At 36.1% G+C, this 27,647-nt stretch overlaps 1 protein-coding gene across 5 annotated transcripts in view; it reads left to right on the plus strand.

The window, feature by feature from the left end:
• The window catches only part of NF1 (neurofibromin 1), a 104,798-nt gene that overhangs the window by 30,286 nt on the left and 46,865 nt on the right, over window positions 1-27,647 (plus strand). For 3 of the 5 annotated variants that reach the window (XR_011326020.1, XM_069790868.1, XM_069790869.1), the window contains 20 exons: window positions 937-1,080; window positions 1,806-2,052; window positions 2,373-2,446; window positions 2,558-2,641; window positions 3,260-3,700; window positions 4,137-4,276; window positions 4,841-4,963; window positions 5,383-5,466; window positions 6,104-6,220; window positions 6,781-6,962; window positions 7,068-7,279; window positions 7,925-8,086; window positions 9,101-9,204; window positions 10,096-10,231; window positions 14,904-14,966; window positions 16,917-17,075; window positions 17,915-18,012; window positions 18,159-18,305; window positions 18,708-18,854; window positions 19,180-19,290. Coding sequence is in view for 4 of the 5 variants with exons in the window: in XM_069790868.1 (XP_069646969.1) it covers window positions 937-1,080; window positions 1,806-2,052; window positions 2,373-2,446; window positions 2,558-2,641; window positions 3,260-3,700; window positions 4,137-4,276; window positions 4,841-4,963; window positions 5,383-5,466; window positions 6,104-6,220; window positions 6,781-6,962; window positions 7,068-7,279; window positions 7,925-8,086; window positions 9,101-9,204; window positions 10,096-10,231; window positions 14,904-14,966; window positions 16,917-17,075; window positions 17,915-18,012; window positions 18,159-18,305; window positions 18,708-18,854; window positions 19,180-19,290 (2,975 nt within the window). In the remaining variant the exon portion in view is untranslated. The remainder of the gene's footprint in view (window positions 1-936; window positions 1,081-1,805; window positions 2,053-2,372; window positions 2,447-2,557; window positions 2,642-3,259; window positions 3,701-4,136; window positions 4,277-4,840; window positions 4,964-5,382; window positions 5,467-6,103; window positions 6,221-6,780; window positions 6,963-7,067; window positions 7,280-7,924; window positions 8,087-9,100; window positions 9,205-10,095; window positions 10,232-14,903; window positions 14,967-16,916; window positions 17,076-17,914; window positions 18,013-18,158; window positions 18,306-18,707; window positions 18,855-19,179; window positions 19,291-27,647) is intronic. The other 2 variants (XM_069790871.1, XM_069790872.1) reach the window with 1 other exon arrangement.

Below are 27,647 nucleotides of genomic sequence, written 5' to 3' on the forward strand. Positions count from 1 at the left end.
TAGAAAAAAATAAAGGGTTTCTGTTTTTTTCTATCTGACTAGAAAGTAGCTGTGCTAACGTGAGAAGGATACTGTCTTATGTGTAGTATATAGCATGCTTGCCTTTCAGCAAGAGGATTTTTACCTTTACATGACTTTTTTTCTTTTCTTCTCTTTTCAACTTTGGTAGCTCTGTTACTGATGGACACTACTTTTTGTTTGTGTTGATGCTGAATAGTAGGCTTTTTCCTTTTGGTATCTCCAGTTTAATATATATTTGTAAAATATAATCTCACGTATTGCAGCTGAAGACCGTAGGCACTCTGGCTTTCTATGAATTCAGGAAGACTTACATTTGGCCTCTAAGTGGAAATCAACTGTCCTTCAAGTAGAGAGTATGCTTAATATTACCATTCTCCTTCCAGTTAAGATGTAATTAGTTGTTTTTAAAAATCTGTTTCCTCTTAGTGCTTAGAAGGTGTTCATTAATATCAGGATCAGAAAATGATAATACTTGTTATTAGAACTGTGTTTCGCAATCTCAGTTCCTGCTTTTCTGATCAAATATAAAATGTATGGAATAAAATGTACAGTACTCCTGAGCTTGACTTCTTTAGACTTAGTTACATCTAAATTATATTTATGTTGGTATGTATTTTGTGCAGTAAAACCAAGAAGCCTATAGGGCTTTCAGGAGGCTCCAAGGAAGGGAGGAAAAGGCATCATTTGTGCTTACCTCAAGGTGATGTTTTTTGAAGATGACTCTCCAGTTAATTTCTTAAGGGGAAATATCATTCTAAGATACCATTGATATGGGTAACTTTATAAAGCCCTGAGAGCACCAGTGTGAAAAGTATTGTGTAAATGTTGAAGAGCTTTTTACCTTCCTGAAATCTATCTTTTTTACCCTTTTTAAAAAATAAACTGATTTATTATTTTTCTTCCCTCTCTTTATAGCAATCAGATAGGAGTTCCTGCCACTTTCTCTTCCTTTATGATGTCTCTGGAGGTGGACCCAGTCAAATTTCTCTTGACCATGAAGAGATGATACGCTGTGCTCCAGGAGCTACCCTCAGGAAAGGGAAAGGGAATTCTTCCATGGTAAGTAATATAGAATAATAATTCTTTTTAACACTTGGGGAGAAAAACCTGTGTGGAAGTAGAAATTAAATTACTGTGAGAGTAATTTTTAAAAATAAAATGAACTATTTCTGGGGAGGAAAAGACATCTGTGTCCTACATAACATATGTATCTAATATGCTGGTTAATAATGATGTTTCAGACTTTAAAAAGTCACACCTTTTTCAAGTTAAAACGTTGGTGAATATTTTTTTTCATAGGATTGCACATAGCATCCCTACACATTAGTCTATTGTTAATAAATCTGAAATCTCACTTTTTAAAGTATCGCGTGCAGTTTGAACGTACCATGAAGGATCATAAAATCAAGCATTTTAGTAAGGTATACCCTTTGACAGACAAATTTCTCAAGCCTAGTTTTAGTACTAGTTCTAGCCGCAGGAAAAAAATGAAGAGGATATTTAGAACATCTTTTATGAGCCAAAACTTTCATTTTGTTTTTTAATGTACACTTTTCCAGTATCAATAAGATTTCCCTAAGTACATGGTTATCCTTAGGAAGGGAGCAGGTTCTTAGCCACTGTGTTCGTGCAACAGCGCATAAGAGCTCTGATCTTGTTTAGGATTGCTTGTTCCTACTAGAATAAAAGCAGTTTTGAAGAACAATTTGGGTAAGGCTGAATTTTAGTAAAATTGCCATATTCGTAAGCAATATTACCAAATCTGGAATTTTCTGTTTCCCAAGGAAAGTACAGCAGGATGCAGCGGAACACCGATTTGTCGCCAAGCCCAAACAAAATTGGAAGTCGCCTTATACATGTTTTTGTGGAGCCCGGATATTGAGGCAGTCCTTGTTGCAATGTCCTGTTTCCGTCACCTCTGTGAGGAAGCAGATATCAGATGTGGAGTAGATGAAGTCTCAGTGCATAATTTTTTGCCAAACTACAATACTTTCATGGAGTTTGCATCTGTTAGCAATATGATGTCAACAGGTAAGAATCATGAATCTGTAAAATACCTACCTGTATGATAAGACTATTATTTGTGTTTGAGTTCTTTAAGCAGGTTGAGATTCTTAATTTGATTGCTACTCCTGCTTTCACTGAAATATCTTAATCATTGGAATTCCTAGAAAGAGTAGGGAATTTAGGTGTCTCAGTTCATGAAGATTTTAAAGTGTAACAAGAAGAATCCTTTTCTAAACACTTCAAGGGGATATGTTCCTCTGTTTAATAATTTCTTTCAAAGATCTCATAATTAATGTAGGTGGGTTTTCAGAAAACTTGGTTAAATGTTCTGTGCTCCTTTGTAGGGAGAGCAGCTCTTCAGAAGAGAGTGATGGCATTATTAAGACGCATTGAACATCCAACTGCAGGCAACACAGAGGTAAACTTCTTTCTGAATTTATATACTCTTTGCATGCCTATTTTTTTGAAAACAGAAAATACTGTTGCTACAAGTAATTTTGAAGTTAAATCTTGATATATCTTATTTTAGGCCTGGGAGGATACACATGCAAAATGGGAACAAGCTACAAAACTAATCCTTAACTATCCGAAGACCAAAATGGAAGATGGGCAGGTGACTATGAATTTTTCCATAGGTTCAACCCTTAGAAATTCAAAATAACTATTTAAGCTTATTTGTTTTAAGGAATTGAATTTTAATCTAGAAAATGAGTTTTGTAGGCAGACTTAAGCTCCATTTAAGTATTCCAGAAAAATACTGGTAATCAGTTGTCCACTATGCTTACTAAGAGACCAAGAAGTAATTTGATTTAAATTGCTGTAAGGCAGATGGAGGCTGAGCTTAAAAATTAAAAAGAAATTGAAGAAAAGAATAGTGAAAACTCTGGAATACTACTAGAGAAATTATGAAATCCCTTTCACTGGAATTTTTTAAACAAGCCACTGGCTATCATGATTTCAATATGCTTTATCCTGATGCAGAGTAGGGAATTGACTAGGCAACCCCTTTCAGTCCTTTTTAGCCTTGCTTTTTCAACTTCTCTAAGAACAGTGCCTCTGTATAGATTTCTGTTCATGCTATCACAATAAACTGTAAAAGGTGAATCTTACAAAATTCTTGAGGCTGGAATTGTAAATGGCAGGATGTGTTACGGAATACTTTACAATTTTGATCTCTCTCCATTAGTTACATTTAATTGAAGAGATTTCATCTTCAGCCATTCTTTTTCAGGTTACTGAAAGTCTTCATAAGACAATTGTTAAGAGGCGAATGTCGCACGTTAGTGGGGGAGGCTCCATAGACTTGTCTGACACAGATTCTCTTCAGGAGTGGATCAACATGACGGGGTTCTTATGTGCTCTCGGAGGAGTGTGCCTACAGCATCGTAGCAATGCGGGATTAGCAACCTACAGTCCACCTATGGGCCCTGTCAATGAGCGTAAGGGCTCCATGATATCTATGGTGTCCACTGAGGGAAATGCAGAGACTCCCGTTAGCAAATTTATTGATCGATTATTGACTCTGATGGTCTGTAACCATGAGAAAGTGGGACTTCAGATACGGACTAATATTAAAGATCTGGTGGGTTTGGAGTTGAGTCCAGCACTTTACCCAATGCTGTTTAACAAATTGAAGAATACCATCAGCAAGTTTTTTGATTCTCAAGGACAGGTAAAGTGTTGATATATTCCTTCACATTTGTGTCTTAATAAAAAGCGTCAGTCTTGTCTTTCACATAGGTAACTGAAATTGGTACCTGCTTGTGTTTTGTACAAAAAACCTGCAAGTGTTGTGATTGTATTTCACAGCATGCATTAATAATTATTGTATTTGTGATTCCAGGCTATATTTAACATCAAGTAATTGAAAACATTCTTGAATTCTTAATGAACTCTGAGTACAGAATCTGTAAAAATGTTCTCAGAATCATTATGGCTGGTAGTATTGACATATGTAATCTTGACATATATTGGAATTCTTTTGGTTGGTGATACTAGAAAAATGCTTGTCCATTAGATTTTTGAAATGCTGCAGTATATTTGATAAACACCAGGGGTTTTTTTGTTTTCTGTGTAAAGAATTAAGACCACCAATTTTCTTCCTGTAGGTTTTGTTAACTGAGACCAACACACAATTTGTAGAGCAAACCATTGCTATAATGAAGAATTTGCTTGACAATCATACAGAAGGGAGCTCAGAACATCTTGGACAAGCTAGTATTGAGACAATGATGCTAAATCTGGTTAGGTAAGAAATCCTGTTGATGTTCCTAAATAAATTAATATGTTTAAGAAGTGAGGTAGACCCTTCTAGTTTATATCTTTTCTACTTGCATCCATGGAGAAGCAGCAACTAATTTTCTGATCCTCCTCCTTATGGTTCTGACAACTTCAGTAATCATGGAGATCATTTATACTGTAGCATAAAGTACGCTGATGGAGGGTGACTTTTTTTTTTTAAAAGAACGAACCATTCCATAGCTTGGCCTCATTCTTGTAAGCATTCCTGGTTTCTTTTCTGTACAATGATGTTAGTGGCTAAAAAGCAGCTGAAGGGCAGATTTCTGTTCAGTTTTATACTAATAGAAGACTTATTTGGCCAGAAGAAATTTGGTGCTGGTCGTCAGTTGATATAGGGGCTGGCTTGCTCACTTGGAAACTAAAAAAGGTAGCCCAAACACTTGCTAACCCATTATGCAAGTCTGCTGGGTTGGCCAGTGTGTAGGTTCCAGCATGGAGCTGAAAAGACTTGTCGGATGTGTGGGCCTTGTAGTATGAAGCATTTAATCAATCTTTTTGCTTTTTTCTTCAGGTATGTGCGTGTGCTTGGAAATTTGGTACATGCAATTCAAATAAAAACTAAGCTATGTCAGTTAGTAGAAGTAATGATGGAGAGGAGAGATGACCTTTCATTTTGCCAAGAAATGAAATTTAGGTAAGTGTTGCATTATGTAACTTCTAGGATAATGTAATGTGGACAAGTGTAATTTTGTTTGGTTACCTATTTAAAAAAGTAAACGAAAAACTGTGTCTCACCAGTATTGCTGGTATAGGGATAGTACTCCTATCTTTGTCTTCAGAATAATTTAGAGCCTGGTGCTGCATTAAAATTTTATTTTGATTGTGGGGATACTAAACACATGTAAAAATTTTGTGTGTGATACAGACTGGAGTATTACTTGGTATAGTAAAATTAGTTCAGTTCATCTTCAGTGTGTGGTGGTTCAAATAGTTCGTACACTGAATTTGTAATAATTACGAATGATGCCAACAGTAGTAAGTGTGTTTGGGGGAAGGGTTGTTAAAAATAAAACCAAAAAAAGAAAGCTAAAGCAATATATCTGTATGTAACAGGAACAAAATGGTGGAATATTTGACAGACTGGGTTATGGGAACATCTAATCAAGCAACAGATGAGGATGTGAAATGCTTGACAAGGTAAGAAAGACTACTCTTAAACAGTTGCTGAAGTTGCTAACAGTGTTCCAGGTGGCATTTGATATCCACAGATGAGCTGGCTCCTGTGGACTTCCTTTAGTGGTAGTAATTTTAAGAAAAAGACAAAAACTGAAACCTAAGTTTTGGTGAGCAACAACAGAATTATATTTAATGCATAGTCTTAACTACAATGGCTCTTGAGGTGTTTTTTCTGGTGTTTGTTTTTTTTTTTTAACTTACTGAATTTATTTAATTCCTTTTAATACCTTTTCTGATTTAGTACTAGGATTGAACATCTTATTTGCTAGAGCTATATCTTCACATGATGCATTCTGAAGAGTAAAATCATCAAACATTATAGTGTTGAGTTTATACTTAACTGTGTTTTTAGTGACAAATTTGGTTTGCAGTTGTTGTCCTTAGCAGATATATTGCTTGAACCTGTACCACAAAATGTAGTAGCTTTTATCCTGCTGGACAGAACTTTACTAGAATAACTTTTTTTTTAAAGATTCTTTTCATCTGCGGTTAGATATATAAGGAAAAGTGACATGGTACTGGGTGGGAAAATTATAACGGGGAAGGAGAGACTAATTCTGCTGAACTGATTCACAGCTTATTAAACTTTGTTTTTCAGAGATTTGGACCAAGCGAGTATGGAAGCAGTGGTCTCTCTTCTTGCTGGGCTTCCGTTACAGCCTGAAGAGGGAGATGGTGTTGAGTTGATGGAAGCAAAATCTCAGTTATTTCTTAAGTAAATAGTAACTTTCAACTATTTTTTGATACAATGACTCTATGTAGATGCAGCATATGACCTTTATTACAAACTATGTTCTTTCTTCTAGCAGAAATAATTTTATTATCCAAACAGAAATTACCTCTTATATATCCCATTTCACAAATCTCTGCCTCCTAGGTTTATGGAAACATTTTCATTTAGAAACTAATGATAAAATTTGGCTTTGTTTCTGCTTAATGCAGATCTATGCTCAATTCGTGGGAGTGATTAGCTTGCTTTGATATATTTTTATCCATGAAACTTAAAATCTCTTTCAAGACATCTGTTTGTAAAGGCACACCTGTGAAATTCACTTGCTTGGTTTGAGAAAATTTGCATACAAATTTTAGGACAGTGCCTTCTGGTTGTTAGAACACATTTGAAAGTTTGGACTATGCTACAAAAAAGATTACTTGGGACAGTTATGAGATCTTTTGGGAAGCTTATTGCCTATTTGCTACTGTATGCAAATCTCTTCAGACAGTTGCCTTTTCAGAATCTGTTGTACTTATCCAAGTCTTTTTCTTTTTCTTTAGATACTTCACACTGTTTATGAACCTTCTAAATGACTGTAGTGAAGTTGAGGATGAAAGTGCGCAAACAGGTGGCAGGAAACGTGGAATGTCTCGAAGACTAGCTTCGCTGCGGCACTGCACTGTTCTTGCTATGTCAAATTTACTGAATGCAAATGTGGACAGTGGTCTTATGCACTCAATAGGTAAAGTAGTTAGAGATAACTGTGCATAAATGAATACATAATGAAGACATTGGTATTTAATTTATTTTTACATCTTCCTTAGTAGTTCTGGGTTTTTTTAATCAGGCTTGGGCTATCATAAAGACCTCCAAACAAGAGCTACGTTTATGGAAGTCCTCACCAAAATTCTGCAGCAGGGAACAGAATTTGATACGTTAGCAGAAACAGTGCTAGCAGATCGTTTTGAGAGATTGGTGGAGTTGGTTACAATGATGGGTGATCAGGGGGAGCTTCCTATTGCTATGGCTTTAGCCAATGTGGTGCCTTGTTCTCAGTGGGTAAGTTGATTCATGCATTTTATTTCCTACGTTTTTGAAAATATTAAGACTTGAAATAATTAGTGCAAACACAAAGGGTATAACAACAGTCTCCTAAAGAGAGATTAGATCTACTGTTCATGATAGCTAGCCTTTCTTAGTATATTCTTGAAAAGTGTACTGAACCTAATTGTCAGACATCTTGATTATAAACTGCATTTTTATAGTAAATTTTTAGTTAATGTTTAGGAATAGTTCAATATACAGTTATTGTAATAAATGCATCTGTTTGGGCTGGTTATTTGTTACAGATTTTGTGTGCTGTAATGCAGACCAACAGAACTGTATTTGCTGCTCTAGATTTTAGCAAGATGAATTGGGCTTTATACAGCAGAATAACTGCTTATCTATCTGGACTGACCATTATGAATTTGTATGACTGGATATCGTGAGGCAGATTTTTAGAAAAGAAATAGCATAGGAAAGATTTAAACAGAGGTTGTGTATGCTTAATTTGATATTTACATGCAAGACTCCTTAGCAGATTTAAAACATTAGTACAAACTGCTTTGTGTTTTTTTCCATCTTTTTCTTTTTTTTTTTTTTTTTTTGTACTTGCTTTGGCTCACTACTAGTCAGATTAACATTTCATTTGCTTCTTTTAAGGATGAGCTAGCTCGTGTCCTGGTAACACTCTTTGATTCCCGGCACTTGCTCTACCAGCTACTCTGGAATATGTTTTCAAAGGAAGTTGAACTAGCAGATTCCATGCAGACACTCTTCCGAGGAAACAGCTTAGCCAGTAAAATAATGACTTTCTGTTTTAAGGTATATTATCTAATCTTTCCCTCTGCTGCAGATCACTTCAATAACAGGAAAAGTTTAGTAATACAAAAATACAAAATTACTAGTCTGTGGTGTTAAGCACTTGAGTAACTGGATTAGATGAAAATAGTACAGAGTTGCCTTTGAGTCTTGGTTTAAGTTAGTCTCAGCTCTCACATCTGTTAAGTTTAGGGAGTTTTGCTTTTAATGTTTTAACATTTGATGAACCAAATCTTGTAGATATCTTATGCTCAGGCCCAACTAAAAAATACAAATCCTTCTGGAACTAACCTTTTGCCAAGACTTCATGACTCAACCAGTTAGGCTTAAGCTTGCAGTTAGTCCTCTTGAAAATTTCCAAGGCAATAAATGTTTCATCTTGCCTAGTTTGTAGATTCTGCATAGTAAAGAAGAAAACTGGTCACAGTAACAAAAATGTTTGCAAGATTTGTAGATTTCAACGAAGATTACTATTTATTTATAAAACACAACTGATACAAACAGCTAAACATTTACAAATGTTTTCGTTATCTTAAAGTCCTTCCCTAAGTAATCTTCAGTCATAGTAAGGGTCTTTAAACTTCTGACTAGTTTAGTTATATGAGGCCAGTATCAGCTTGAAGACTGTTCCTATTGTCTTTTTGTAATAGGCAATTTAAAGATAGGAGACAAAAATCTTAGGTCTTGTTCATGCTTCCATTTCAGGTTAAAAAGTTGTGTACAGAGATGAAGCATTGAGTCAGTGTGCTCTAAGAAAGAATCCTATTTGGTTATTGTGGTTATTAAAGTGACCTATAGTTTTCTCTAAATTGGAAATGAATTAAAATACTTAGAGAAATTGATCACAGTTATGTTTCAGAAGTGAAACTATAATACAGAAACACCAATTTTACAGAAATCTGGCTTACGCCAAAACAAATAAAGTGTTTTCAGGCTCTTTTGACACAGAATTTTGAAGTGTTCCTGTGAATTGCTATGTTAATCTGGCCGCCTATTCTGATTTTTCTTTTTACACAGGTATATGGTGCTACGTATTTGCAGAAGCTTTTGGAACCTTTATTAAGGACTGTGATCACATCCCCTGAATGGCAGCATGTTAGCTTTGAGGTGGATCCAACAAGGTTTGAGATTCAAGGGGGGGAGCAAATGTATTTATTTGTAAACATGTTTCCCAGTCATTGTAAATATAATAGGATTCCTTTTTCCTTGCTGCAGATGTTTTTCTCATACTTTCATAGTTCTCCACTCCTCACTTTACCAGACACATTAATTGTATCTGCAGTCCTTATACCCAGGGAGAATTGTATAGAGCCATCCAACACAGCGAGATGAGTTTTGCTGCATGTCCTCTAAGCCCTGAGAGCGTAAGGAGGAAGATAGAGAGCTCTTGCAGGACCTTTCTTACTTGCTACTTCATACTTTTATGTAGGCCACTAATGTGGGGATTTCCAGTAGTAGCAGAAAGCATCTGCTTTAGGTCATTGAATTAATTACAGAAACAAGATGGAATATGTACCTGTTGTATGTAGTTTTTTTGCTTTAATTTCTCTTATATCACTTCAAGACTTGGATTTAGTAGCTGTTGCTCTGTTGCTTTGAATTAGCTCTAACTTAGAAAAACTTTAAGTAATCATCTTTTAAGTAGCTTACCAAAAGATAGGCCTTCTTATTAATAGTTTAAGTCTCAAATATCTGTGTCTACCTCAAAAATTCCTTTCAGAGAAACCATCGTCAAACTGATAATGTAATTGTCAGTTGGAATTATGTATGCATGTGTTTGTATGGAACGATGTGAGAGAATCACACTTTCAGCTGTCTCTTTATTATTGAGTTTTAAATGACCTTATACTTGTAACTTACGTGGTTTAAAATCTTGATGGAAACTTCTGTGTAAAAGGTCATAAATATTTCTGTAAGATTTCTATTTACCCTGGGAAATAAGGTTATTACCAAACATATAAGTACAGCTAGTATCATTTATTTGATTGCTGGTCATACGTGGTCTCTTTCAGGCTGGAGCCTACAGAAAGCCTTGAAGAGAACCAGCGGAGTCTTTTGCAAATGACAGAAAAATTTTTTCATGCAATCATTAATTCTTCTTCGGAGTTCCCACCACAACTTCGCAGTGTGTGCCATTGTTTATACCAGGTATGCCTGCAATGGTTGCCTGCCCCTAAACTTTGGGCTTTGTTTTTATAATTCTAGCAGTTTGGAGCTTGGTCCACTAGTGGGTGCATAGTGGGCATTTCTTAAAGACTGTTTTCAGACGTTTGTTAAATAACAACAATCTAAACCTAGGGACTGAATGGTGTTTAAAGACTTGGGTTCGCAATCAGGAGGTGACTAAATATTATTTTTTTAAGGAGTTGAATCATAGCTAAGAACTCAGACCTAATAAGGTAGCAATAATCTCTGCTTTAGCATCTCTGTGGGAGACTGAAGATTAACTAAGGATGTAATGGTTATACTTGCTTTTATCAGTTTATCATGTGGGCCATCTATAGGGAAGGCAGCAAAAGGGGAAAATAAAAAAATAATCACTGCTGGGTTAAGAAGAATGCAAAACTGTGTTTTGAATATAGAAGCAGTGTATTTGTTTACTTTTTATACAGGATCAATTAAATCAGAAATAAAGTTAATTATCTAAAAGTCTTACAGATCATGCCTTTGATAAACGTTAACTTTGTGAATAAAATAGCTACTTGTGCAGTTACTGACTCTAGGTAGTTGTTCTCCACATAAAAATAGAGGCAATTTCTTCAAAAGCATTTCTCTCTGAAGTAAATTTTTACAAAAATTGTCTATGAAATGTATTATTCAGGTCATTGCTCCAGGAATGTTATTTAGTTGTCCATTAAGGTGGGCACAATCTTATACTTTCTGCCTTTGATAGAAAAGCAGGTTAAGAAGGGTGTAAGATGCTCATAAGAAAAAACCTGTATGCTATTCAGTGGGACCACAGTAGTTACAAGTCCTAAATTTTAGAAACTGTGGATTGAAGCTGTGTATAATGGAAGGAAAAAGACGTATAAAATGCTGTTGGTTGTATTTGGCAGAGAATTGTTTGTGGTTATATGTGCTTCCCTAAAGAAAGTAATTTGCGGGTGAGGTCAAGACACTGTATCATTCAGGCTTTATTCTGATCACACTCAGTGTCATGTCTTGTAATCATGTTCTGAAAGCAGGAGTCTCTAGGTTGCTGTGGACAACTGTAAGGAAAGCCATTCACTTACACTGGGAAGGAGGTCTGCTGGCATATGATTTGGTAAATAACATAAGCCTTGTAACTGGGATGCTGCAGATGCTCTGTGCTTTTGAGGATGATAGATTCTTGTATTTGAGAGGTAGAATGACAACAGGAATACATTTTGGTCTATGAAGTAAAACATCTTCCGTCTCCTGTGGGCAGCACATTCTGATGGAAGTACTATTGCCTGTCAGAGGCCTGACTATGTTATTGTATGCAAAGGGCTGCTGTATGTTGATTAAGCAGCTGACCAAACATTCTGCAAACACAGTGTTGAGAAATTCAGCAGGTAAATAGGAGGAAGAGAACCTGGAAGAGACAGACAAGTGTATTTATAGAGTTCTTTTAATGAGGCAAATTACAGAGATTGACTTCTATTTGTGGCTAAAACTTCAGTGCTGTCACACAAACCTTGGAAAGTTACCAAGCTGGGACCAACCTCTTCTTGCTTGTTTCTGGTACCATTTATAAATGATGCTTAAAGAGAAGAAGCCTTCCTGAGTGGTTCACTGTCCGCTGTAGCGTAAGTTCTATTACAGTGGTACCCTCCTGGCTGCCTCGTGTTCAAGTACCGGCATTCCCCGTCTCCATCCCCGACTTCTCTGCTCTGTCCCGTTTCTGCTGCTTTCTGTAGCAGCTCAGCAGCAGGTTGCTGAGCCCAGTATGCTTATAGGTTTCTCCCTTGTTCTCTGTGTATTTCTGATGGATTTAGCTGCTGCTAAAAATTCCAGTGGGGGATACTCCTGCTTCCCTCAGGGCTCATAGGAAATACAATTTCCAGTCCTGTTGGAGAACTGTCACAGAAGAGCTGTGCATGGCAGAATATTTGAGCTGTGGTCTCAGTTAAGTGGTCTGGAAGAGCTGCTTTTGGCCTTTCAACCATGGAGTCTTGTCTCTCAGGTTTAAAGTAAAGCAAAGAAAATAGATTTTCTGAGCTGTGCAAGCTAATTATGGGTGACAAAATTTCTATGCAATGTAGTCTAGTCATATTTCTACACTGAATGCTGTATTAATAAGTGCAACTGCTGCAATTCTCAGAACTCAGAAGTGAGAAACAGTGAATTTATGTTGTGACTTGTGGATCTTGAGCTGTTACTGTGAGCTGTTGGAAAGAATTAGGTGTGCAAATGATGTGCCTTTGTTTCTGCTGTAACGGCTTGTATAAATGGCTTCTAAAGTCATCAGTTTCTCTTTCTGACAGTGGTAGTATTCAGGTTGGCCGGGGGTGTTTTTGGGGTGGCTTTTTTGGTTGTTTTTTTTTAAATTGGGAAACAAGGGGGGCAAGTTGGTCTCCTTCAAGTTCAGATGGCTACAGTCTCACAGACATTGACTGGGAGTATATTTGAGTGTTACTGAAAATGTCACACGCAACCTTGATTGTTGCTTCTGTTATTTGACATTACTTTGTCCCACATCTTTTCCTAGAATTGCTTTTATATGCTGTTACTAGGATGTATCAGACTTATTTCCATTTCAGTGATGCATTGCTAGGAATTATTTCTATGCAAATCCTTTTTAATTCCTACATGAAATGGTATTACTAAAGTGTACTCACCAGTGGGCATTGCCAGAGATTCTTCTATGGAAGCATATCAAGTCTATTGGTTTTATTCTTGCCTTTACTTTTTTATTTTGGTAACAAGGGTAATTTTTTCCTGAAAGAGATGATTTACTGGCACATATACAAGTGGTATTAACTGATACTCAGCTTCAAGGTTACTACTTTAAGTGTTTCTAGTAGCACCTGTATTTGTGTACAAATGTTTGTTCATTGCAAATAGTGTAATAATTCATTCTGTACTTTCAAATTCCAGAGTCTGGCCTTTTTCTGAAAGAAAGTACAATTAAAATCTGAATTTTGGGGGGTATTACTCTATTTTTATCGTAAGAACCAAATAGATGATTTTTGTGAGGTAACTTCATTTTTTATAAGGTGAATGTGTTCCATCCCAAGCAATAGTGTAAGAGTAAATGAGACTGTATTTTGCCGTGTCTTTTTATGCTTAGAGTTCATAAGTAAATGTACATGCAAAAAATACTCATCAGGTGTGTTGTGTAAATTATTTGTGTAATTTTAATCAATGTAGCAAGTTTATGGAAACAGTATATTTAGTTGGATATTGAGGTCAAACCCGGCTGGTGTTTCTGTTACTGGAACAGAGCCCTAGTAAGTGTTTTCATCCGGAAACATCATATAACTAGTTACCGCAACAGATTGACCCTTGCTCATTTTCAGGTAATGTATGTTCAGGAGTGCTGTGTGGTCACGAACAAGCCTGATCAAAGCAACTCACACAAAGAATTTGTGCTGGCTATTTCATAAAAAACACACAAACATACATGATTTTTCTTAATAAAGAGAGGTGGAAATTTTACTTGCTTTAAATGCAGTAGTGTGATGAACAGAGTATGTATATGACTGCTTCAGAAGCTAACTCTGTAGAAATTACACAAAGTCATAAATTTGGCAGAGGCACCATTGGTTAAATACTGATAGGTCCTGCACAACTTTGAACTATTTAAATTTAGTTTGGTTAGCAGAATAGTTTTTACTGACTGTGGGTTTTGGTTTTGTGGGCTTTTTTTTGTTTCCTTTTTCTTTTTTTTTGGCTTTTTACTCTGTCACATTCTTAAGTTGTAGAAATTCTCTTCCAGTTCCAGTTTGTGTGATGCTCTAAAGATCATTTGAACTGTTGGTGCGTGCTTGCTCTCAAACTGCTAAATATTGCTAGCTTTCTATTGATACAGCTCCAGGTGTTGCTTGCTGTAGGGCTTCTCAGTGATGTTAATTTACTGTTACAGCTAATAAGAAGGATGTAGGATTGAGCTCCAAGACCAAAATGTGCCTCTCTGCAGGGGAGCAGTGCACAAGGCTGATGTACTATAGCTTTGCTCAAATCCTGATGGGAAGTACGAGAGAATGCGATGCTTCTTGGTGGGTCCCTTTGCATTTAAATGAAATGCAGAAATAAGCACAATCAAGTCATATCTTGATTTGGAAATCTATAATAAATTAATGTAGACCCGCTGGCTTTTTTTCTTCCTTTTTCCACAGAGTGTTTTATGGCAGTGTTTAGCTATCAAAGTAGTAATAACCGTGATGATTCACAGATCTAACTAAATTGAAGGACACACAGAGAAACATTGGGAAGATTTAAAACTCTAAATTTATTTTAAAAGTAATATGCATTTCAAAGGTATAACACTTTACTATTTCTACTATTAAAATTATTTGGGGATGGTGAAATACATTTGAAAGCTGAATATACCATTTAATGCCCAATATTGTGTATCATGAGCACATAAATGTGGTTTGACTTTTAATCTAGCCAGAAATAGTAGAAATGATTGAAACGCAACATTTGCTTGTTTTGTATTTAGTGCTTTGTAAATAAGATGTAATAAAATTGTGGAATAAAAACTCCATCATCAGTCTTTAGTTTATATATTTCATTTTCTGTTGGTTATGTTTGTTACATTTTACTGTGTAATTTATGTACAAGTCAACATTGGTTTTTTGTTGCTGTATGTAGTTGGTGCTGTGACTTGTTTGTGCTCATCTCTGTTCTGTAGGCAACTTGCCACTCTCTACTGAATAAAGCTACCGTAAAAGAAAAAAAGGAAAACAAAAAAGCAGTAAGTTTGGAGACCTTTTTATTAGCCATTTCTTTCAAAGCACAACAGAAATCTTTTGCTGTTTGTTCAAAACATCTTCACTTCAGTCTATTTGACCTCACTGTAAAATCATTCTACTAATTCTGGCACAAAATAGCTTTCATTTCAATTAACACTGGAATTAAGTTATATTTAAAATATTCTCTGTGTGCCTATTTGAGTAAACAAAAGACATTTTTAACATTACTGCTTAGTATTTAATACTCTGATTCTTCTACCCTTGCCACCATCTTCAAATTAAAAAAAATGCGGAAGAAAAATGTTTTCTTCGGTTTTGGGGAAAATCTGAGTTTGTTTAGCTGTTTTAACACTCTGGCAGATAACTTGACTTCAGCTTGCATCCTGGGAGAAGAACAATTAATATATATGAGTTACTGGAAAGAAAAGAGGCTTCTATGACTTGTTTCTGATATATTTTCTTTTGTTTGCCTTGTGACTAGCAATGAAATTTAGCACTTGTATTTATTTACTGGGAAAAGCATATTTCCCATTTTAAGTAACTTGCTGTGTTAAAGAGTTTAGCTATGTAGATTGTGATAGAGTGGTGTTATTAAAAGTTAAGACTTACCTGTTTCTTTGGCAGTGACCTCTAAATATGAAGTATGAATAAAACAGAGGCAGAATGGAAATTTAGACTTTTATTAAATACTCCCTTACTTTTTGCTGTAACTGAGCAGAATAGTAATCATGTTTAAATGCAAAATCTGTGTGCAAACTAGTATTTTACAAGAAAATATTATCAGTAATTGCGTCACAAGGTAACTGAATGAAGTTGCTACTGAACCAAAGTGATTCTTGATATATTATGTACTAATGGCTTTATCTGTTTTAAGAAGCATGATTTGAGATTGCACTAGTTATGTTTTGAAGTATTTTAGTAAAATGGGATTGGTTTGTTTTTTATTTATTTCAAACAATATAACTTAAAATATGAAGCTTGCTAATTTTGTTCTGTGAAAAGGTAGAATCTGACTTGTTTTGATTAACCATTGTTACTCATAAGAAAATATAGATAGTGAATCTCTGTAGAACCACATTTAGCATATTTAAGAGCTTTAACTTTTCAAAGTGAAATGAAAGATATCTAGAGAATATACTATTCTCTTAGTAATACATAGTTGATTTCCTAAAAAGAAAGGAGACTTCTTTTCTCTTACAGCATTTTCAGAAAATATGGGGGTTTTTTTCTAGATAGCAAAGAACAATATTTTGAATCTGTAGTTGTAGCAAATTCCTGCTAAGTGATTTTGGACAGTGCATGTATAGGCAGAGAAGTACACTGGCCACTCAGCTCTGGCTCATTCTGTCCTGCCTCCTTTGGCAAATCTGTTGAGATGTGATGGTTCTGAAGAGTATTTCTACAAATATCTCCTTCCCACAAATTTAAAATTACTCCTGAAACTTAACAGCATAAGTCTTACTGCTGGACAGACTCTTGTGATCAATAGTGAAATTATAAATGCACAACTAAAAGACCCACTAATTTAGAGAGAATTATCTGTATTTGATGGGAAGACTGTGCATACCTGAGTATGAACATATGGCATTTGTCTGCTTTACAGTCAGTGGCAGGGTCCTGGAATTAAGTGCTCAGTAATTCTGAAATACACCTTCTTATCTTTGTCCAGTAGCTATTGTAGCAATTTCACCCTAGCAAGAAAGTTTGTACAAAGGCTGAAGTAAAGCTAGCTAGTGTCTGATAGCCCCCCTTTCCCCGTATGCGTTTCCCTCTCATTCCTGATTGTCCTATGATGCAAGATCTGTCAAGGCAGGAGAGTCCTACTCAAATGTTTTGAGCTGGGTTGGTATTGGAGAGAATGCTTAAAGTTGGATTACCATACAAGGCTTTTCTCAGCTTGCTTTCCCTTTTCTTTAATGCAAAAATATTCTTTATAATTCTCAACTTCATAGGTTGTTAGTCAGCGATTTCCTCAGAACAGCATTGGAGCAGTTGGAAGTGCGATGTTCCTTCGGTTCATCAATCCTGCGATCGTCTCCCCTTATGAGGCAGGGATTTTAGATAAAAAGCCTCCACCAAGAATTGAAAGGGGATTGAAACTGATGTCAAAGGTGAATCAATAAATATTTTTATTTGGCCATATTGTAATTTCTACCTGATGAGAAAATTTAGGTAAACTTGTTGGTTTTGGTAGCAACCATCATGTTTATTTAAAGTGCAGTTTCTATACTATGTTTATACATCATGACGTTAATGTTATAGCTCACAGTGATGTAAGTGTGGGGAACAGTCTGTATGGAAAAAACCACTTTGCCAAAATGATGTATGAGATAACAGAATGCCTTCTGGCTCTTCACTTGAACTTCTAACCTTATTGGAAAGCAAAGAAACCAATGTTACTTTGACCACAGTGAGAATAATGGCAGCCAGGTATTGAAGAAATTCATACTAGTACTAAAGAAGTTATTTTTCCTATCTTTAATCTCAGTTCGTGGTATTTCCTGTAAAAATAAAAAAAAAAAAAAAAAAAAAAAGATTTAATGATGGCGTACAAATTCTGTGGCCTGTGTATATTACCCATTTTAAATTTTGAGAAATTATAGTTTTCTTTAAATATGCATATGCTGTTGCTTTTATATGGCCATATAATTTCCAGAAAAAATAGTTAACATTTAATAAAGGGTGGTTTTGAAAGGCGATTTATTTTTGCTGGTCTAAACCCGAATAAAGTTCATAAATAAGGGAAGTAATTTTCTAGTATTTAAAAGCATGTGAAAGAAAATATTTTGAAAGTGAACGCATTTCGAATTAGTTGGCTTATTGGCCTTTTTTTGTCTTGAGGTTTCACAACAAGTTAAAATGAGTATTTCTGACAGTGAAGTTACACTGACTACCATAACAGTTAATACATTAAACGTCTCTGTGTCTTTACCATCTTTTTATTACTCAGATACTTCAGAGTATTGCCAACCATGTCCTGTTTACAAAAGAAGAACATATGCGGCCTTTTAATGATTTTGTAAAAAGCAATTTTGATGCAGCACGAAGGTAGGCCCTTTGGAAACTTGTACAAAGAGTCTGTGTCATGTGTAAAGAGCAGGCAGAGAATGTTCTTACAGCCTTTTAATTTACATTGAGTCTACTTGGCAGATTTCCTTTACACGCTTATGGTTATTACTGGTTTTGAACTCTAGGTTTTTCCTTGATATTGCCTCTGATTGCCCAGCTAGCGACACTGTCAATCACAGCCTGTCTTTCATCAGTGATGGCAATGTACTTGCTTTGCACCGGTTGCTGTGGAACAATCAGGAGAAGATTGGCCAGTACCTTTCCAGCAACAGGTAAGACTTCGGAAATATTATGAAGAAGGGAACTGCTGATGGGAAATGAATATTTGGAAATACTTTCAGATGCTTCTGTTATTATTATGAAGAGGAATGTCATGGCTGAAAAATCTTACATTTGGAAACTTGTCTTATTGACAAGCTGTTTTTGGGAATATGCCTAACATCTTTGCTGCCCACTTTACTGCCAACATTTTGTGCAAGTGTATAGTTGTCTTATCTTTTGTAAAAATTGTTCTATGTGTAACAAACGCTTGTTTCTTTGTTGAACACTTTTTAAAAACTATTTTTTAATTTTAAAAAAGAAAATCCAGCCTGTTCAAGGTAAGGAAGGGTAGTGGGCAAAAAAAGTAGGAATTGCTGAGTAAAGAAGGATTTTAAGTGATATGCTGTTTCTAGGGACCACAAGGCTGTTGGAAGACGACCTTTTGACAAGATGGCTACTCTTCTTGCCTATCTGGGTCCTCCTGAGCACAAACCTGTGGCAGATACCCATTGGTCCAGTTTAAATCTCACTAGTTCCAAATTTGAAGAATTTATGACAAGGTAATGAGATTATTGTGGTGGGGACACACATTGTGGGTTTCTAGACTTCAGCATGTAAGGCAATATAAGTAGTTAGCTTTAGTTTTGAAGGGGAGGTTAAAAATCTGGGTCCACACATACCTTTTAGGTTTCTGAGTAGATTTTAATTTTAAAAATTAAATAGAGAACCAGAGACAGCAGTAATGTTTGTGATTTAACAAAGGTTCAAGGTTGTGTGAACTTAATACTTTTGTTTAAAGATGCAAATAAAGAGGGTTTGGGATTTTGTAATTTTTTTTTTTGAAAGGCAGTTGTGAAAAGTTGATGCCAATGTACCTTTTTTTAGGCATCAGGTACATGAAAAAGAGGAGTTCAAAGCACTGAAAACATTAAATATTTTCTACCAAGCTGGGACATCAAAAGCTGGCAATCCTGTTTTCTACTACATTGCTCGGCGGTAAGGAATCTTTCACCTTCTCTGTCTGAAATAAACATGTAAAATCAAAAGTATCAAGTGTATGTAAGAAAGGGACACCAACTTTGTAACAAACAACAATCTGAAAATAGCTTATTTGTCAAATTTTGGTAACAGTATTTTTTAATTGAGTTGTTTCCTAAATTAGAACTGTCATAGTTTTTCCACCCAGGAGTACATGAGTATCTGTGGAAAAATACCTAAAATTTTAAATACATTTTATTAATTTTTCGCTGTCTCAAGTAAACTACATCTATACCACATTACTGTTAACCCCTTATCAGTGCTTTTAGCATATTCATTTTCTGAAGTATAAAATGACTAACAAGCTAAAACATGGGATAAGATTTTTCAAAATGGTCCATGTATCCCATTTTAAAGAGTAATACAACTATTTAGAAGTTTCATACATAGTCAAGATCATGATGTTGCTTCAGTTTCACCATTATGTTCTAAGTGACAATAATACCACGGTTTTGGAAAATTATTAAGATTCCAGAATAATTGGAAATATCACTAAACTAATAAGAAAAGCAGATGTTGACATGTGAACTTTGCAAAAGATTGTGTTTTTCCAATAAGGCAAAATTTTGAAAGTTTTAAGTCTTCCCTACTCTGGAAGATAGTGATTCGTAACAACAAGTAATATATGCTGCAGTATTGAAGAATTTGGGAAGAATATCCCAAGATCAATATTAGTCAGTTTATGGTAAAATTAGTCACAATTCTCTCTTTTAACAAAAGAAACCAAAAAAACCCCACCATCTGGTTTTATTTAAATTAATGCTAGCAGTTGTAAAGCTGGAACTAGAGTAAGAATGTAACTGAAACTATCTGCACCATAAAATCCACGGACGACAGCATGTTCAAAACAGTTTCCATAGCAATTACACTCATTGCTAAAAGTCATTCTTAGTCCTTTTAAGAAAAGGAAAATCATTGCGCTCGCAACCAGGTGCAGTCAAAGAGAGAGCTGTAAAGATAAGATTAGAGCTGTTGTACCTTTTCTCTGTGCTTTGTTGTTGGTGCCTTTGCTTTCGGTACTGCTGATGCTGGTGAGGTGTTGGCTGGCGGCAGTGGGACTGCTGGTTTTGGCACTGGTGGGGTGCTGTCCAAGTCTGTGAAGTTCTCACCAGCACTGATGGTGGTAGTGAGAGTTCTGACGTCAGTGTGGCACTTACGGATGCTGGCAGATCCTGTATGGGTGTTCGTGGTCGGATTATTGCCGATGCATTTTGTGGCAGTGGGGCTCTTGGTTTTGCTTCTGCTGCTATTGCCGGTATGGTTTCTGCTGGTGCTGCTGGTGGTAGCTGAGTTCATGCTGGTGGAGCTGCCTGTGGCACCAGTGCTGGTAGAAGTCATGCGGTTGCTTTGGCTCTTCCTGGTCCTTCTGTTGCTGGTGGGGTGCTTGTTTGTGATGCCAGTGGGGTGGCTGCTGCACCGGTGGGGTGCTTGCTTGTGGTACCCTTGCTGCTGATGTGCTTATCTGTGGCATGGTTAGGAATGGTTGTGGTCCCTGGGGAGCTCTTGCTTGAGCGGCTTGTTGGGGTAAGGCTGGGAAGAGAGCTCTTGGTGGTGGTGCCAGCGCTGCTGTCCACGGTGTGCTCCTCACTGGTGCTGGCGCTGCTACTTGGGGTGCCAGCGGTGGCAGTTTCGTTGACGGTGCCACTTCCCGCAAAAAGTATTGTCGTGATTTGAGGAGATGTCACCAGTGGTGAACCTTCTGCAGACCCTCTGAGTTCGTGTAAGAAGGTGAAAACAAGCAGAGGAAATCACTTCTTCAGCAGTATCTTCTGTTTGTATTCAACAATTTAAGTAAATAGTCAATACACGTTTGCAATCAAGGCATTCTTCAAATTTACATATTTCTAATGAAAATCATACCCAACAGGCATGTAAGATTTTTTGGATTAATTAAAATTTTAGATCCTTAATTTTATTAATTTTCATAGTTTTTCATTGTTTTCAGTAGTGCTTTTTACTCAGTAGATTGATTTACAAACTTATTTTCCTAGAAAATCTGTGCTCTGTTATACTGTGTGACTTTTGTCATTTCCTCTCAGAAATTTTCAAATAAGGAACAATTTTAATGATTGGAAAATTTTATTGTTTTACCACTGGGTAATAAACATACCTTATTCTAAATTCAGGTTGGAGGCTAAAATAATGAGTGAGCTTTTGAAGAACCTTTCCAAATATAACCTCTAACTTGGTGGTTGAATTCTGCTACTTAAATATGGTTTCCTAGCCAGGATGCAATCAGAGATCCAACAAATGCATATATCTGTTCACATTTCTTTTATTATGTTTTTGATTTTTCAGAGCAACAAACAAACAAAACTTCTGTTCAGTATCAATGTGGAAGGTAAAATAAATTTCAAAACTGTTTCCTTCTTCTGGAATTTTGTACAGGCATGCCAAGGGTTTCTTCATGCTTCAAAAAAAACCAACACAAACCACTTGCTTTTAAGCTGGTAATGTAGGGAGGAAATGCTTACATTCTCTTAGATTTGTTGCTGTGAAAGTTCTCAAACACTTACTTCAATGCTAGCTCTTAGGAAGACTTTATGTGTAAGGCAGTCAAAGGTGGAAAAATATATAAGAAAGTGTAATGTGGCTGGTACCATTTGGAGATAATATTTGTGTGAATGAGATTAAAGTGCCCGTGCTTTTTGTCATTTCTACACTTAATGAATCTGTAAGCTTATGCTAATCAAAGCAATACTAAACAACACAAAGAAAGTCTCATTACATAGAAGTAGGTAAGAAAAAATTTATCTGAGCTTTTTTCCAATGATTTATAGCTCTGAAAAGGGATCTATATGAGAGAACATTTATCTAAGTCAGCCTTTGGCTTTCCCTTTCTTTTGCTTGGGAAATTGCCTTCCTTTAACTTGACCCCTTTTCTGCATTTTCAACACCCTTGACTCTTTGGATGCAGTGGAAGAAAACAAGATGAGTAGTACCACTTATCTTCTGTCCTGATGTTCTGTCTTCAAGAGCCATGCCCTCTTTCATGTCTTTGAGTCACCTTTGAGCCTATTGTGTTGACTGAAGTGGGCCTTTATAAAATCTTATATGAAACTTCAGTTTGCAGTATAAATGGCCATATAAGTCTCTAACAGTAATTAACTACTATTAAATTGGTTATCATGTGTATCTTTCACATGTTACAACAAATGGTTGAGAAGAGGGATGGCTTCTGGAAATTTTCCTTTTGGAATATTAATGATCATTGTTGAAACAAAACCAAAATTGTTTTGTTTTCAGTGAAACATATCTGCATATCTAGCATCTAATGCTGTTTTCTGCTTTTTGGAAAACATTGAACAGCATGGGACTTGTAGAGTGACTTTACTGGGATATCTGAATGTTCCATGTAATTCTGCACTAGGAACAGATTTGCTGAATGTTAAGTTTGAGCATTGCATTTATGCTAGGCTGTAGAAAAAACATTAGTGATGCCTTAAAGGTTCAAAGGGGATACAGAGTTGACAGTAAAGTGAGTACATACAGTGCCAAAACTGAAGTTAGTTTGCCTGTCTTCCGTTAAAGTTCATTTTTTCCCTAGATATTCCTGATACTAAATATGCACACAAACTTTCAAAAGTTTAAATAAGGATACATTTTAAAATGCTGTATTGTGTAGGGGACTAACTCATTGTAAACACTGAAAATTACATATCCTTGGATTATGATTTTTGCTAAAGTTGATTTTTGCATAGGCTTAAAAAAGGATATGTACTCATGGACAGCATGTATCAGCTTAAATTGTTTTTAAAAGGCATGCTGATTGTTTCAGGCAACTTTATGCAGTTGAATGTCAGTAGATTTTTGAAGAATATAAAATGTATTATGTTCAGACCCCTTCTAAACTAGTTGTACTGCTGTCACAAGAAAAGACTGATCATGAAAATTCAGGAATAAAAGTGGATGTTTGGAAACTGAATTTTTCTCCCAGTTGTTGTTTATTCACTGTTGTAATGGAGTAAGCTTGAAAAGTTAAGACTATTGCAAATTAGAAGGATCAGCTGGAGTAATTTTATCTGCCCACTCCCACCTGCATTTCCCTTTTTCCCCTCAATTCCATCAGAGTAATTTCAGAAACTGTTTTTCTGAGACTCGTGCAAGTATATATCACGAGAGAAAATATCTTCTCTTCAGGATGAAAAAAAAGTAGAATATATACTTTCAGGAATAGCTCAACTTAGTAAGACACCTCTTCTAAGGCAAACGTTGGGGGGTGGTGGTGTTCTTCTCCTCACATCTATCATAAGTTATGTTGAATATACAACAACAAAAGTATTAATATATTAAAAGTGCTGTTATATCCTTGCATGGTTAATTTTAGTATGAGTGAGCCTGTTTCAATGAGATGTCTTCTCTTTTTCTCCAGGTGAGATGTGTAGTGGACACAAGTAGGTATTTGAAAGGAACTTGCAATGCTTGATAGCTTTATTTGGGGTAGGAGGATGGTATTTCAGTGCCTGCTTCAGTAAGTGTGGTATCTTTTGCATGCTCAACAGAAGGACTTAGTTGCAGTTTAATGAGAAAAGGGATGTTGACTAGTTCTCTTCAGAAGTAAACTGGTGTTTTTCACTCTTATCTGGTTTGTTTTCCTTTGTAAGCCACTTGGATAACAGCATTAGGAAGATTTATGGGAAAGGATGATTTGAAGCATCTGTGCTAAAGTGAACTCGTGGTCTAGGCAAAAGGCATTCAACATCGATGGTGCCATTGCTCCTGTAAGGAGGATTTTGTTGTAGTTAGGCTGGGGAGCCAACGTCATCATAGAGGCACACACGTATGCTCCTGCTTGGAGTGGAGGTAACAGTTCATGAACCTGCAGCGCTAACTGACAGAAAGGGGTATTGCTGAGGGAAGCCTGTGTGCTTTTTTCCTTCTCCCCCCGCCCCCCCCAAGATGTTTAAGCCCCTTCCATACACAAAGGTAGAAGACATGGTAGTCTTCTGAATTCTCTTTAAAAAATTCTCTGTGTTTGTTTGCCACATTTTTCTCATCCAGTTTTTTCCATGAGACACTGTCTTACTTCATGTCAAGTAAAACAGAATGCCTACATTGTTATCCTGTCCTTTTCAGACAAGAAATTAGGCATACAAATGCCAAGAATAGTGATAACCCATCTTCAAAAAGTTTCCTGTGTTTGGCAGTGATCCAAGGCATCTTTATGTATTCTGTGAAGACTTGACATGCAGTGTGTTTTCTTCATTTGCAGAGCAAGAAACGGTTATTTCATCTGTAAAGAAAGAATTTCTGGAAATAAATTTATGCAAAAGTGTGCAATACATGCTTGCTAGATCAGTTACCTTTTCTTTAAAAGCAGGAAAATAAAATTATCCACAGCTGGCTAACTTAACAGCAATGTGGTATCTGTAAGGAAGTTAACAGGCATAGTGGCTATGACTTACTAATGAGTTCATGTGGAAGTCATCTCAGCAAAACTATGTTGTTGTTTAGATGCTACAAACTGCCTCAGTATTTTGAGCTGAGGCCTGCAAACTATTTATATATAAATCTGTCATAAATGAAAACTACCTAGTGGTTATTTTGTGCTTATTTTGGTATTTGAAACCTTGACATTTTACTGTTAGCTGGTCCAAGGTGCAGTGATATTTTAAGTGTGGTGTTAGAATGATGGTGAGTAGAAGGAAAGTTAAGTATTGGTGTATGTTTTTACAGGCTTTTGGAAAGGTGTTATCAATATATAATGATCGTGTTCCTTCAGCATTGTGTGGTTTGCATCTCAAATCCTGTGCAGCAGATTTCTTGGGACTACATATAGTTAGGAAATACATAATTCTCACACAATCAAATACTGATATCGGCAGAAAGGCTGGGGAATTGATTAACCACTCCTTGGAACTTGATTATACACATTCAAGAATGAAGCTGGTGACATATTTACAAAAATATATAATCTGACATTGAAATAGGCTATGGCATCTTTCACTTTTAAGTATATATACTACTTAACACTTGTCATGAGTGAAGCATACTGTGAACTAAAAGAATAGTGATAATACCTATTCATTTGGGGGCTGAATTCTGCAGAATATCTAATCTAGTGGAGGTGAATCTGCTTTTCATAATCATGCATAAGGGCTATTTATGAGAACTATGAGATTTTATGACTGATATCTTCATGCCCTTTACTTGCAAATAAGTCAACTTTTTCTGCTTGCATCCTTAACTGAGAAATTTTACAATCATTAGCATCATTAAATACTGATTGTGATTTGGGTATGTGATATTCCTTGGAAAAAGATGCCAGCTTAGTGGGTGACCGTTTGTACACAGATGTTTGAGAGTAAACTTTTCCAAGTCTGGACAAGCCAGTAATGGGCCCTAATAAAGCTAGTATATAAATAATAAAGGAGGATGCCACTTGTTTATCATGTCAGTAGCTACTGAGTGTATGTATATTAAACACAGTGTTGTTCTTTTATGGGTGTATATTGAAATTTGGCTGTGAAACATGTCCACAAGAGAGTTTGCCTGTTGAGACAATAGATGTAAAAATTGAAAAATGAGAACATTAAATAGAAAGCACTGCAAAGTACTTTTTCATTACCAGCTTACCAGTAGCTGATCACACAGAGATAACACAAATTTAGAAAAAAAAGATAGTCAAATATTTAATCTTCTGACTTGCCCAAAATAAGTTATGCCATCTTCATCTTTCTGAACCATCTTGTATTAACTAGTAGCTGTTCAGAAAGTATAAAATTCCTAGCATGGGAACTCTTTAGTTCTACGTATCTCACTGCTATGTATGTAATTCTGTTTAGATCGCTATGAAACTCTAAAATACCTATTCTGTGTGTAACTCTGCTTTTTAAGTTCTTTTACTTGGCGAAGTAGTATGGATAGCCCTGACCTTTTATTTAGTAACTGATGCTTAAGGATTGTTGAATTCAGCAGAAAGGAGGGGATGACTAAAAACAAAGCTTGAACATCAGACAATAGTGGAAGTGGATCCTCTTTCATAACTGGCCATCAGAAAGGTATTTAGAGGCAAGTGTTTATAAAAGTTTGCCGTGGCATTTTTCTAATGCTGCATTATGATCTGTATGCCCCACCCAGCTGGTGGGTTCAAAAGTCAGCAAACTGTCTGCTGTTGAATTGTGGTTTGGGGGTGAAAAGAGACTATAAATACAAACGAGCTCCAGAATGGCCTCTGATCTCTTGCAGATCTGCTGTTCTTCAGTCTTAGGAGAATGGAGATGATTCCCTAGTTTTGTGATAGTGAACTGTACAGAAAATATGAAGTGTTAATCATTGACCAAGTTACCTGGCAGTTTAACAATCTGAGACGTTGTCTTCAATAAAATAGCTTTATAAACTGTGTCTGAGGGATTTTTAAATGAACACAAACCTCAGTTCCTCAAAGGAGAATGAAAAATCACTGCTAAACCATAGTGATCATGGTACAAGTCAGTTATGCGTTCCTGCATTGTGGTAAGGAGCAGATTTGTATACATTCTATCCAAGTACAGGATACTTAATGAAAATATTGTTATACTTTGACATAAGCCTTGCTACTAGGTGGAATATTGCTTGCCTTTACCTCCCTTTTTATTGCTTGCGTCCTCTTAAGCAGCTTTGTAATTCTTCAGTTTTGTTCCATGAGGCTGCCTTTTCAAACCTAGCAGGTGGGGCTTTGCTCTGGAATGATGCTCTGACATCTTTTCTACTAATAGGAATGTGGCTAAGTGGTGCTTATTTGGGGTGTTTGTCTTGTGGTTCTGTGCTAGATGTCATTTTTAAAGGTGTGAAATGTAGAAAGACTGTTTAGATTGGAGCTGCCAGGATGTTTGAGGGCTTGCAGGAGGCTGGGGTTTTTTTGGTTTGGGGGTTGGGTTTGGGTTTTTTTTGGGTGGTTTTTGAGATCTTGTTGCTAGGACATTGTTGAGTCATTTTACTGATATATCTGGATCAGTTCATATCCTTCTTGTGCTGTGAAATTTAATTCCTTCTGTCATTTTTCTTCACATTTTGTTTCCTGGGCAACAACCTGACTTCTGAAGCCAGTTCTCTTCTGTTTTTAATCCCTACACTGTTACTAAAATGATCAATAAATCAATAAATACTGATCCTGAAGTACTGCCATTAAGTTTTAAAGCTGATCCCAAATTAATTAATAGGAATACAAACCTCTGAGTTATTGCTTCAGACCACAGCTATCCCTACAGCAGTTTTAACCTTTCAAAAGCATCGTATTTCTATTACAAGGTGCGCTAGACCTTTTTTGGGTATTTTGAATATCGTCCTGAAATGCTAAATAGTTATTTTGGAAAAAATAATTTCTCTGAAAATAG

This window comes from Haliaeetus albicilla, chromosome 9, assembly GCF_947461875.1.
Source record: "Haliaeetus albicilla chromosome 9, bHalAlb1.1, whole genome shotgun sequence".
Classification (NCBI taxonomy): Eukaryota; Metazoa; Chordata; class Aves; order Accipitriformes; family Accipitridae; genus Haliaeetus; species Haliaeetus albicilla.